A 13,840-nucleotide genomic window follows, 5' to 3' on the forward strand; every position below is an offset into this window, starting at 1 on the left:
ATGGGTAGACATTCGGGAAACTTAGGTAAGGATCAATGAACTAGCAATAAGATCAAAGTGGAATGTGATCCTTCCTCCATCCATATGCTCAGGGTAGAGCCCCACAAGAGTTATGGTGATAGAGAAGGGGCACAGGGTTACTCTAGCAGCCTACCATCCACAAAGGGCGATTTCCCATCCAAGGGAAAGCTCTACAGATCCTAATGCCCATTCCATGGAATCTTAAAATTCTACCTTCAAGATTTTTTCCTGAAAATTTTTATTAAAAAACTAGTATCTCAGGGAAATATAACTTAGGTCTTGAGACTGGATGTAAAAATGAAGAGAGAAGGAAAATATTGATTGATGGAAGACAGAGATGCATCAAGTTGAAGTTAAGGGAACTTACTGAACTTACTGAAGAATATATATTCAACATCAGCTAAGGAAAAAATAATTTCTTCCAGCTAATCAACAAGGAAATATATCCTAGAGAGAAATATTTCCTTTGAAACGGGAAGATTCTTCCATTTTGTGTGAAATATTTCATTCACTTCCAATGTTACTAATGCCCCTTGTTTGATTTCTTTGATCAAGGAGCCAGGTCAAATGGATGAAAACCAAACAGAGGTGGTGAGAGACTTTGTCCTGGCGGGCTTCTCACAGACCCCATCTATTGAGGCAGGGTTATTTGTACTATTTCTTTTCTTTTATGTGTCCACATGGGTAGGCAATGTCCTCATCATGGTCACAGTGGCCTCTGATAACTATCTGAATTCATCACCCATGTATTTCCTTCTTGGCAACCTCTCTTTTCTGGACTTATGTTATTCAACAGTAACTACCCCTAAGCTTCTGGCTGACTTTCTTGATAATGACAAGCTCATTCACTATGACCACTGCATCGTGCAGCTCTTCTTTCTGCATTTTGTAGGGGCAGCTGAGATGTTCCTGCTCACAGTGATGGCCTATGATCGCTATGTTGCAATTTGTCGCCCCCTGCACTATACCACTATCATGAGTCGAGGATTATGCTGCCTGTTGGTGGCTGCCTCCTGGATGGGAGGGTTTGTGCACTCTACTGTCCAGACGATTCTCACTATCCGTCTGCCTTTTTGTGGACCAAACCAGGTAGACAACTTCTTTTGTGATGTTCCGCCTGTCATCAAACTTGCCTGTGCAGACACATTTGTCATTGAATTGCTAATGGTATCTAACAGTGGGTTGATCTCTACCAGCTCCTTTGTGGTGCTGGTTTCTTCCTATTCCACTATCCTGGTCAAGATTCGCTCTAAGGAGGGAAGGCGAAAGGCACTCTCCACCTGTGGCTCCCACCTCATGGTGGTAACACTCTTCTTTGGACCCTGTATTTTCATCTATGCTCGTCCTTTCTCCACATTTTCTGTGGACAAGGTGGTGTCTGTACTCTACAATGTTATTACCCCCATGCTGAATCCCCTCATCTACACACTTCGGAACAAAGAGGTCAAGTCAGCCATGCAAAAATTGTGGGACAAGAGTGGACTTACTTGGAAAAAGCAGGAGACATAAGCAGTTGAAGTGAGTTTTTGAGACCAGAGAATCTGAGGTTAAAATAATTACTTTTCCACTAATGAGTTACGAGATGATAGCCTAATTTTTCGGTTTTCTTCCATTAAATCATAATACTCCTATTAATAGCACCAAATTAAACACAGAGAAACTCCTTTCATACTGAATTACTGTCTTCTGTCTTCTTTTTCTTCCCTGAAACATCTGTTTTCTGTTCTTCTATCAATTGTGTTCTTCCATTCTACCCACTCATCTGATCAAACCTTATTCCATCCATTCTTTTCATTCAGTTTGATGCTACACAATGGTATAAACCACCCTTTCCAAACTCTCACAACTTTCATCTCCACCTTGTCTCTGCTTTTATTGTCTTCTCAACTTTCACATTCTAACCAGATATCTGTAATGAACTGAATAAGAAATGTATATGTGTTTCTTACATTCACAAAATATTTAGAGGGTTATCGGTTAGATGAATTAGAGTGAATCCAATTTATATAAATATCTAACAAACTAATGGGATATATTACTTGGCTTCATCATTCATCACATAACTACCATCTAGTAGTGCAATTCAGAGAGCAATTGTCTCATAGTGTGGGTTCAACTAAATTTTCTTTGAATACAAATCAAGCAAATCTTAGACAAGTCATTTAAGTTATTGTAGTCCTAATTTCCTTAGCTGTAGCATGCATAGATTGATGCCTATTTTCAGTGCCTTGGTGAGAGCTAAAAATGGCAATAAATGGGATTATGTTTGGTGCTTGACTCATTTAATAGCACTTCACTATTATTTATTCATTAGATTTTTCAATGAAAGATACATATGGTGAAAATTTAAACTGGTTGATTTCCCTTAATAGAACAGTATGATCTACCATAACCAGTTTAGGGAGGAAGATAGAAAGTGTCCAGAAATGAGCCATGACATTTTCATCTTTATCCATTTGGGGCACACTTTATATTACTATCACCACCATAAGAAAGAAAGAAAGAAAGAAAGAAAGAAAGAAAGAAAGAAAGAAAGAAAGAAAGAAAGAAAGAAAGAAAGAAAGAAAGAAAGAAAGAAAGAAAGAAAGAAAGAAAGAAAGAAAGAAAGAAAGAAAGAAAGAAAGAAGAAAGAAAACATTGGTATTTGTTATCCTCAGAATTATATTAAGACTAATTCATGGGCTTTTGTACTCCTTGCTAAAATTTTATAATCAAAGATAGGAAAATTGAATTGACATTTAAGAACTAATTAGACACAAAATGTAAATGGACAGTAAAGCATTTTTATTTTTACAGCTTTTAATTTTTTTAATTTTTTAAACATTTACTTATTTTGAGAGAGAAAGTGCATGAGTGAGCACTAGTGGGAGGAGCAGAGGGAGTAGAGAGAGAATCTCAAGCAGACTCCACACTGGGGGCAGAACCCACTGCGGGGCTCGATCTCAGGACCTTGAGATCATCATGTGAGCTAAAACCAAGAGTCAGAGGCTTAAATGACTGCACCACCTAGGTGCCTCTATTTTTACTGCTTTTTAAAGTAAGTGAATTGTAGAAGCAATTTCAGCAACTAATTTGTGTGACAGAGACAAAAGCCAAGAATATTAGATAAATTCACTGGCTGAAGTTGTGTCTTTGTTATCTTTACATTCCCAAAGCTTTTTCAAATGCCTAAAATAAAACAGAGATTCAATAAAAATGTGTTTGACAAACTGAGGGCTTCAGAGAGGGGTGGGGGAATGGGATAGGCTGATGATGGGTAGTAAGGAGGGCACGTATTGCATGGTGCACTGGGTGTTATACTCATGTAATGAATCATGGAACTTTACATCAAAAACTGGGGATGTACTGTATGGTGACTAACATAATAAAAAAATTACTATATAAAAAAAGAAAAATGAAGGAGTTTTTATATGTTCTATGATCAACGTGGTAAGGATTAAGGAAGAAATATTTCAGAGCTGTTTTCTTTTCCCATACTTGGAAAGATAACTGGTAAATTTTTCATCAAGAAGTAGGAAACACTTTGAGAGACGTCACAGAAGCAAGATTTGATTAAAAAAAATAGACACATCAAAACACCTATGCATATACCACTGTTACTGTCAGAGAAGTCCGATATCTCAAAATTAAACAGGTAATTAAGTATCAAATTCACAATATAAACAACTGTAAATCATGTGATTTTATCTATTGATATTGATTATGGAATGAGAAAAGTCTATATTTGAATTCTTAGTACTTTAATAAAAGTATTACCAACAGAGGAGGTATTTGAGGGTCAACATTCAGTAAAATTGAAGCAATCATAAGGACATGATGCAGTTTAGTTTTCACTTGAGATTTATATTAGAGGCTCTCAGATGCTGTTAGAAATTTCCCACTAATCAATGATATATGGAAAAAGTGATGCTTGGGAAATTTAAAAAAAATGATTCAATATTTTATAGAAGGAGAAGATAAAAATTAAGATAAAATCAGAGTTGTGAGAAAATATAAAGAAACAGATATAACTGTAAATTCTACAGGATAAATGAAAATAGGTATCTAATTATAAATATAAAGCCTTCTAGAAATTCAAGAAAACAGACATATTTTTTAAAAAAGGATTGCTTCTGTGTATGTAAAGAAATACTCAAATTGTTCACCATATTAGTATTTTAAATTGCTTATTTTTTTTATCCTTTTCAAAGACTGCTTTCATTTCCACATAACATTAAACTCTATGAGAAACCTATCCAATGATTGACACATTTAAATCTCAAACCCAGTATCTAATGCTCTTAAATAAAATACGAAACTTCATATTTTAAACAAAAATTCTTACCCAGTAGTGGAATTACTAGGTCATATGGTAATTCTATTTTTAATTTTTTGAGGAACCTCCACACTGTTCTCTCCAGTCACTGCACCAATCTGCATTCCCACCAACAGTGCACGAGGGTTCCTTTTTCTCTACTTCTTCAACACATGTTACTTCTTTTTTGATTTTAGCCATTCTGAAGGTGTGAGGTGGTATCTCATTGCGGTTTTGATCTGCATTTCCCCAATGACAAGTGATTCTGAACATTTTTTCATGTCTCTGCTGGCTATCTGTATGTATTCTTTGGAAAAATGGTCCTCTGCCCATTTTTAATGGGATTATTTGGGTTTTGGGGTTTTTTTGTTTGTTTGTTTTTGGTGTTGAATTATATGAATTCCTTATATATTTTGAATATTAACCCCTTATCAGATATATCATTCACAAATATCTTCTCCAGTTGAGTAGCTTGCCTTTTTGCTTTGCTGATGGTTTCCTTCAGTGTACAAAAACTTTTTGTTTTTGATGTAGTCCTAATAGTTTAATTTTGCTCTTGTTTCCCTTGCCTTTGGGACATATATAGAAAAATGCTGCTATAGCCAATGTCAAAGAAATTACTGCCTATGTTCTCTTCTGGGATTTTTATGGTTTCAGGTCTCACATCTAGGTCTTTAATCCATTTTGAGTTTATTTTTGTGTATGGTATGAGAAAGCAGTCCAATTTCATTCTTTTGCATGGAGCTGTTCAGTTTTCCCAGTACCATTTGTTGAAAAGATGGCCTTTTTCCCATTGTATATTCTTGCCTCCTTTGTCCTAGATTAATTGACCCTAAATGTGTGGGTGTATTTCTGGATTCTTTATTCTGTTCCACTGATTTATGTGTCTATTTTGTGTAAGTCCTATACTGTTTTGATTACTACACTTTTGTGATATATCTTGAAATCTGGGATTGTGATATGTCCAGCATTGCTCTTCTCTCTCAAAATTGTTTTGGCGACTGAGGGCCTTTTCAGGTTATTCAAAGAAAACAAAAACACTAATTTGAAAATATATATGCACCCATATACTTAATGCACCATTATTTACAATACCCAAGATATAGAAGCAACCTAAATATGTCCATCCATAGCTGAATGAAGATGTGGTGTGTGTGTGTGTGTGTGTGTGTGTGTGTGTGTGTGTGTGGCACACACACAATGGAATATTAGTCAGCCATAAAATAGAATGAGATCTTGCCATTTGCAACAACTTGGATGGATCTAGTGGGTATAATGCTAAGTGAAGTGAGTCAAAGACCAATACCACATTTCACTCATATGTGGGATTTAAAAAACAAAACCAAGAAAAAAAAGACAGACAAAAAAACAGACTCTAAATACAGAAAACAGGTGGTTGCCAGACGGAAGATGGGTGGGACATGGGTGAAATAGATAAAAAGGATTAAGAGTACACATATCCTGATGAGCACTGAGTAATGCATACAAATAGAATAAGAGAATTATTATATTGTAAACCTGAAACCAATATAACACTATGTTAATTATACTTCAACAATAAAGTAATTCTAACCCATGTTGACAGTATTGTTCAGTTTATAATGAAATCACAAATGATCCCTAAAATTTCATTATCTTAACCCAACAAGTATTTATTCTTCATTCCTAACAGACTATGGATATGGGTGCAGATCAGCAGCTCGTGTCTCCTCCACCTCTACTTGGGATTCTATTCTCACTAGGGTAGGGAAAAGGCATGTGGTGAATCTCACACTACTCTTGAATCTCCACCTACTACACTGGCCAATTCAATTGTACCAATAAGTTCAATAATTTGAGTAAAATTTCCTGAACACAACAACTATTCAAGAGAGTAAGCTGAGATCTATTAAAAATATTAAATCTACTCTTAAAATGATTCCCACAAAAGAAAATTCACATCAGTGAATTCTTCAAACGTATAAAGAGGAAACTCTACCTGTGAAAAATGGAAAACAAATGTTAAGTCTTTTTATGCCACCAGCTTGTCTTTAGTTCCAAAACATGACAATGAGGTTATAATAAAATTAATTTCACCTATGAACATGAAAGTAATAATCCTTAGTAAAATGTTAGCAGAATGAATCTAACTTGTATTATTCCAGGTAGAAAGGCTGGTTTGATATTCAATATCAATTTATGTAATTAACTATGTTTATATACTGATAGACATAGTAAAACATTTGCTAAAATTCAACACCAATTCATTAAAAAAATTGTAAACTACCAACAACACAGAATCTTATACTAGGAAATATTTAATCTGATAAAGGGTATTTACACACATACTTAAATAAATATTGTGCTCACTTTTGAAATATTAAAAACTTTTACCTTGACAATGGGAAATACATAAGAATGGCGGTAATACCACTTTAATGCAACACTGTTTTCGAGACTCGGATGGTACAATGAGGCAAGAAAAAGAAATAAAATGAAATAAGAATTGTAAGGAAAAAAACTAAATACTCACTATTCACAGATGACAGAAGTTATGTAAATGGGAAATTCAAAGGAATCTACAAAAACTCAAATTAATAAATGAGTTTAACACAATCACTGGATACAAAGTCAATATTTTATTGTAAAATCAATTAAGACTCCCAGATCTGAAACAAGATGGAAAAAATGTGCTTTTCTGTATTCCTTCTACTAAAAGCTGGTTTTTAAAAAAACAAAGGCAACTAAATCAGAAATGTAAAAGTAAAATTGTCTTTGTTTGCAAATGACATCATCCTATATAAAAAAAAAATCCTAAAGACACAACCAAAAAAGCGCTAGACCAAATCAACAAACTCAGAAATATTGCAGGATACAAAATCAACACAGATAAATCAGTTGCATTTCTATACACTAACAACCAAACATCTAAAAAAGAAATAAAGGAAACAATCCCATTCACAGTAGCATAAAAAAGCAAATATATTACTTAAGAATAAATTTGATCAAAGGGGGTAAAAGATCTATACACTGAAAACTAGAAGACTCTGATGAAAGAAACTGAAAAGACACAACTGGGAAGATATCTTGTGTTCACAGAATGGAAGAATTCATATTATATTGTCACCTCACACGTTAGAATGATGGTCATCAAAAAGACAAGAGATTAGTATTGGTGAGGATATAGAGAAAAGGGGATCCTTGTGCACTATTGATGAACTCCTAAGGAAAGGAGTAAAAAAATTAAAAATTGAACTACCATATAATCCAGCAATCCCACTTCTTGGTATATATCAAAAAAAAAAAAAAGAAAGAAAGAAAGAAAGAAAAGGAAAGAAAAGAAAAAAGGATCTCAAAGAGATACATGTACTCTCATGTTCAATACAGCATTGTTGACAAGTGCCAAGATATGGAAACAACCTAAATATTTGTCAACAGGTAACTCGATAAAGAAAATATGAGATACAGACACACACACACACTGGAATATTATTCAGCCAAGAGAATAAAGGAAATCTTGCCATTTGTGACAATATGGATGGACCTCTAGGGCACCATACTAAATGAAAAAAGTCACAAAAAGACAAATACTGTACAGTATCATGTATATGTGGAATCTAAAAATGTAAGCTTACAGAAGGGAAAAGTAGAATGTTACTCACCAGGGACTTGGTATATGGGAGAACTCATAAAAGTCAGTTAAAGGGTATAACTTCCAGTTATAAGATAGGTTAAGTTTTGGGGACCATGTGTACAGCCTGAGATTATATTTAATAATAATAATCTATTATATATTTTAAGATTGCTGAGAGTGTAGATATTAAACATTCTAACCACAAAAAAGGTAATTATGTGATGTGATGAAGGTGTTAACACTATAGTGATAACCATTTTGAAAATTTTGTGTATGAAATCAATACATTTTATACCTAAAATTTACACAACACTGTATGTTAATTATATCTCAATAAAGCTGGGGAAAAAGATACACTGAAGACTCCACAGATAGATCATAATAAAATTCTAAATATTCAAGTAGGCCCAGGACAGCAGGGGAAAAAAAGAGAGAGAGAGAGAGAGAAGTGAAAAAATGAGGAAACAAACATAAAGTAAAAAATATATGGGGAGACTCAGACTTAACATATCAACATTTCATTAAAAAGATTAAATTCACCAATTTGAGAGAGGTTGGCAAGAGTGGAAAAATGACCCTTTAATGACATCTATAAGATACTTAATTCAAAGGTAATGATATAGTAGTTGAAAATTCATTAGATATGCCATGCAAACAACTGAAGAAGCTAGAATAACTGTATTAATATCGGATACATTCAGAGCAAAGAAAATTACCAGATACAGAGAAGGACATTACACAGTGAAAAAGGGGACGGTCCAATAAGATTGGCAATCCTAAATATATATACAGCAAATAAGAGAACTGCAAAAAATGTGAAGCAAAAACTGATAGGGCTGAAAGGAAAAATAGACAAATTCAAATTATATTTAGAGACTTCAATGCCCCATTTCTCAACAACAGAAAGAACTAGACAGAAATTCAGGAGGTATACAGAAGAATTTGACTATACCACCAACTGACAGAACCTAATTGATGTTTATTGAATACACCATCCAACTACAAGAGAATACACAGTCTTTCAAATACTCACAAAACAATTACCAAAACAGACTGGTTCTTGGGCCATAAAAAAACCTCAAAAATTTTAAAACAATTAAAATTGTCCAAAGTTTGTTCTCTAACTATGGTTCATTCAAACTGGAAAGCAAGAATAGAAAGATAACTGGATATTTCCAAACAGTTGGAAACAAAACACTTTAAAATAATCCATGAATCACAGCAGGAATTTCAAGTACTGGAAAAAACACATAATGAATTGAATGAAGATGAAAATACAAAATATCAAAATTCATGGGACAAAGTCAAATGAACACTGAAAGGATTTTTATGCCATGAAGTGCTTATATTAGAAAAAAGGAAACTCTCAAATCAGTTATATAAGTTCCCACATCAAGAACCTGGAAAAACAAGAGCAAAATAAATCCAAACCAAGCAAAAGTACATTATAAAGAGAAGAACAGGAATCAATGAGATTGAAAGCAGAAAAACAGAGAAAATCATGATATAAAAAGTTGGCTCTTTCAAAAGATCAATAAAATAAATAAATCCCTAGCAAGACTGAGAAAAAAAAGAGAGAAGACATAAATGACCAATGTCAGGAATAAAATGGACTATCACCACGTAACTTGCAGACATCAATAAAATGAGGGAATACTACCAATACCTCTACACATATAAATTTGACAACTTAGACAAAATGGTCCTTGTTCTCAAAAAGCACAAATTAGCCTAACTCACCCAACATAAAACAGGTAATCTAAATAGCCCTGTATTCTCAATGAAATTCCAAGCTACATACCTGAAAAATTACCTATCTCTGGAATAGGTAAAGAATTCTCACAGCTCCACAGTGGGGGGAAAATCCAATTAGAAACTGAACAGAAATACTTCACTAAGGTATATACATGATCGCAAATACTTGAAAAGATGTTCAGCATCACTAGTCTTGAGGGAAATTCATACTAAGACCATGATGGGATATTACTGCATGCCTGTTAAAACAGCTGAAATTTAAAAAACAGTGAGAATATTAAATACTGGTGAAGATGTGGATGAGCGGGATCTCTCATACATTTCAATGGAAATGTAAAATGGTCCAGGCACTCTGCAAAATAATTTGACAGGTTCTTAAAAGACTATGTACACAGTTGCCATATAGCCTAGCAATAGCACTCCTGGACGTTGATCTCAGAGAAATGACAACGTACATCAACAAACTGGACACAAATGTTTGGCAACTTCACTTGTAATAATCAAAAACTCGAAACAACCAAATGTCCCTCAATTAATGGGTGATTAATCAAACTGTACAATATCCAAACCATGGAATATTACTCAGCTATAAAAAAGAATGGACCATTGACACTGCAACGACTTAAGTGGATCACAAGAGGATTATTCTAAATGAGAAAAACTCAATCTCAAAAGATACCATATTGTTTTATTTCCCTTATATAGCATTTTACATATGACAAAATTATAGAGATGGAAAACAGATTAGTTGTTGCCAGTGGTTAAAGATGATGGGGAGAATGGCACAAGGGAGAGAACTGTGGTGATGGAATAATTCTATATCTTAACTGGGTTGGTGGTTACATGAACCTAACAAGTGACAAAATGACATAGAATCAAGCATTTCTATTGTTCCAATGTCAATTTCCTGTATTTCATCCTGTATGACAGGTATATAAAATATAAGAGCCTTGAGAGAAATTAGATAAAAAGCACAAAGGACCTTTCTGCACTAAATTTACAATACCTGCAAATCTGTATTTAAAAATATGAAATTTTAGAAGTCTATTGTATTTCTATACACCAGCAATACAAAAAATGAAAATGTTATTAAATGCAAAGCACTAAAACTATGATTCATGGAACAGTACCAAAAACAAAAGAAGTAAAAAATAAAAATAGTTGTTTATTTAATTCAACAAATGTAGAGATTGGATGAAATTCATCACCTACTTATGATGAAACTCCCTAGGAGAATGAAAATAGCAGGAAATTCCTTAATCTTAGAGAGGATATCAACAAAGGCCTACTGGAAACACCCTACTTCATGTGAATTTTCATTTTTTAAATTATTTTTTAAAGATTTATTTATTTTTTTTATTTGAGAGAGAGTGAATGCAGGGGGGTGGGGAAGAGGCAGAAGGAGAGAGAGAGAGAAAATCTCAAGCAGACGCCCTGCTGAGTGTGGAGCCTGATACAGGGCTCGATCCCAGGACCCTGAGATCATGACCTGAGGAGATCAAGAGTAAGCTGCTTAACCAACAAGCCACCCAAGTGCCTCTTCATGTGAATTTTTTAAAGGCTTTTCCCATGATACAGGAAATGAACCCAGGATTCCCAATATGACAGCTTATATCTAATATTTTTCCAGGGTTCCTATCTAGGAACAAGGAAAAGAAACTCAAAGCCATACATTTTTGAAAACAAAAAGACAGTCATTTACAGATGATTGTGGCACAAGTGCACATACTGTATAATTTAATTTCTTTAAGTTCAAGAAAAGAAAAATGCATGCATGAAAAATCATAACTGTACCCTTAGTGGTAGAGAATCAAAGGGGGAAGTGAAGGAGCTTGATGGTGTACTGACAGTTTCTCCACACGGGTGCTGGTTACACAAGTGTGTTCACCTTTTGAAATTTTATTGAGTTATAAAATTATTATTTGTGTACTTTGAATGTATGCAATTTGTCAGTAAAAATGTTTACATATGAACTGTAGAAAGATAAAATGTCATTTATTTCAAAAGCGATAAAATACATTTCTGGCAGGATCAAAATAAAAATAAGGCCAAAAGAAACTGAATTTTGGTAGCCATACTTTCCCCTGTTTAATCCTTCCCGAATGTACCAGGCTGTAAAACCCTTATAAGTAATCTTGGTAAATTTTCTGGAAAATAAATGTCTTCTCTTACAAAAGAAGTGTTACAGAAAAAAAAAAAGTTCTCACATGTATATTATAGAACTAATATGAATCTGATGCAAAGGAAGAAAAGAGCAACAAAATAAAATTAACCAAACTAATTATTATAACAGATGCAAAAAAAATTAACAATTTTATAAACTCAAACAAATACCGAATTTAAGTGTTCCTTAACCAAGTGGGTTTTATCCTGGGATGATTTATCGAAAGATGGTTCAATATTACAAAACTTCTCGGGGCGCCTGGGTGGCGCAGTCGTTAAGCGTCTGCCTTCGGCTCAGGGCGTGATCCCGGTGTTCTGGGATCGAGCCCCACGTCAGGCTCCTCGGCTGGGAGCCTGCTTCTTCCTCTCCCACTCCCCTGCTGTGTTCCCTCTCTCGCTGGCTGTCTCTCTCTCTGTCAAATAAATAAAATCTTTAAAAAAAAAATATTACAAAACTTCTCAGTGTAATACTAAGTTAACAGATTAGAGAAAAACTATATTATTATTTTAATGCATGCAGAAAAAATCATTTGACAGAATGTAAAGAAATAATTCTGTTGATATGTCTCAGAATTTGGCAATGTCTACTACTTAGAGTCACTGATTGTAGTTTATAATTGAGCAAAACTGTGAATTCAGCAATATAACCTTTGAGTTTTCTTCTTCTTTCAACCTTTTCATGATGAACCTCTAATTTCCACCCAGCACTTCTACTGGTATCACTAAAATCTTATACTCCATTTATCTCACTCCTATCTGGGCTTATTTTCAGGAAAAGAAATTTTCTATCCCTCACAGGATCCGTGACTTCTGCTTCTGCCTAACATGGAGTAACAAGGACTGGACTTACTCTCCCATCTGAAACAACTTAAAAACATGAAATAACAGTTCTCAGAATCCTGGACTTCAGGCAATGAAGGATGCAGCAATCCCTGAGAGACGGGAAACAAATGAATTGAGTCTACAATTGTCCAGTTTTTTTGCTGTGAGAGATTCCAGGTTGCAGCACAGAGAAAAGACACCCAGATAGAGTTTGATGAGCTTCCTCAGTTGGGGAGATAAAGCTGAGAAACTGGTGAGCCCACAGAAGCCAGCCTTCCCAAGCCAAAGCCGCAAAGAGGAGAGACTTGCATACTCAGAGAATTGTTATAGTCTCTAATTTTCAAAATACTCGCACTTGAAGAATCTAGATAAAAATGGAAATGGACTGAATTTTAAAAGATAGACCTGAAAACTTCATATTTAATGGTTCATTGAAAACAGATGTAACATCGAAATTATAGAACACCAGGGTTTTATCCCTAGAAAGCCTGATTCTAGGTATGTCAACACAAAATGAACAAACCTTTTAGAACTTCAAAAAGAGAAAGTTTTACTGGAGCCCAAGTTAGGACGGCTGCCTGGGATACACAGTCTTCACAAAGAGAGTGCTCAGGAGAAGGAATGTTTAATATGGAGTTACATATCCTTTTTCTTAAATCAAGAGTTAAAAATCTGGGTGCCTGGGTGTCTCAGTCAGTTGAGGGTCTGACTCTTGATTTTGGCTCAGGTCATGATCTCAGGGTCATGAGATCTAGCCCCATGTCAGGCTCATTGCTCAGAGGAGAGTCGGCTTGAGATTCTCTCTCCCCCCCTTTCTGTCTCCCCCTCTCTTCCCCCCTCCAAAGCTTGTAAGCTCCCGTGCATGCACACACACCCATGCTCTCTCTAAAAATAAGTTAACTCTTAGCAACAACAACAACAACAACAAAGTGTTACAAATCATCATGAGGAAGGACACTCCAGAAAATTATAAACTTTATCTTATGCTTTTCATATGTGCAGGGCTTCGGAGGTATGGGATCAGAACGTAGGGAGATTTTTACTCTGACCTTGAAAGTGTTTCTTCTAGTTTATCTGCTGATGAAGCAAATGTACAATGTACGCTGGGGCAGAAACTGGGTCTATGCTCTGAAGTCTGCTTAAGCCATTCTGATCTTGGTAAGTGTTAAAGT

General features: G+C 34.8%; 1 protein-coding gene across 1 annotated transcript; it reads left to right on the forward strand.

Moving 5' to 3' along the window:
- Nucleotides 1–588: 588 nt before the first annotated feature.
- LOC123781464 (olfactory receptor 4Q2) lies at nt 589–1,530 on the forward strand. Its single transcript, XM_045780944.2, has one exon. The coding sequence runs from the start codon at nt 589–591 to the stop codon at nt 1,528–1,530; it is 942 nt and encodes a 313-aa protein (XP_045636900.1).
- Nucleotides 1,531–13,840: the final 12,310 nt, after the last annotated feature.

Source organism: Ursus americanus, chromosome 34 (genome assembly GCF_024610735.1).
Source record: "Ursus americanus isolate L20-20 chromosome 34, mUrsAme1.1.p, whole genome shotgun sequence".
Lineage (NCBI taxonomy): Eukaryota > Metazoa > Chordata > Mammalia > Carnivora > Ursidae > Ursus > Ursus americanus.

Coding starts and splice junctions, on each gene's coding strand:
- LOC123781464 (XM_045780944.2), top strand. CDS start 589: ATGGATGAAAACCAAACAGAGGTGGTGAGAGACTTTGTCCTGGCGGGC.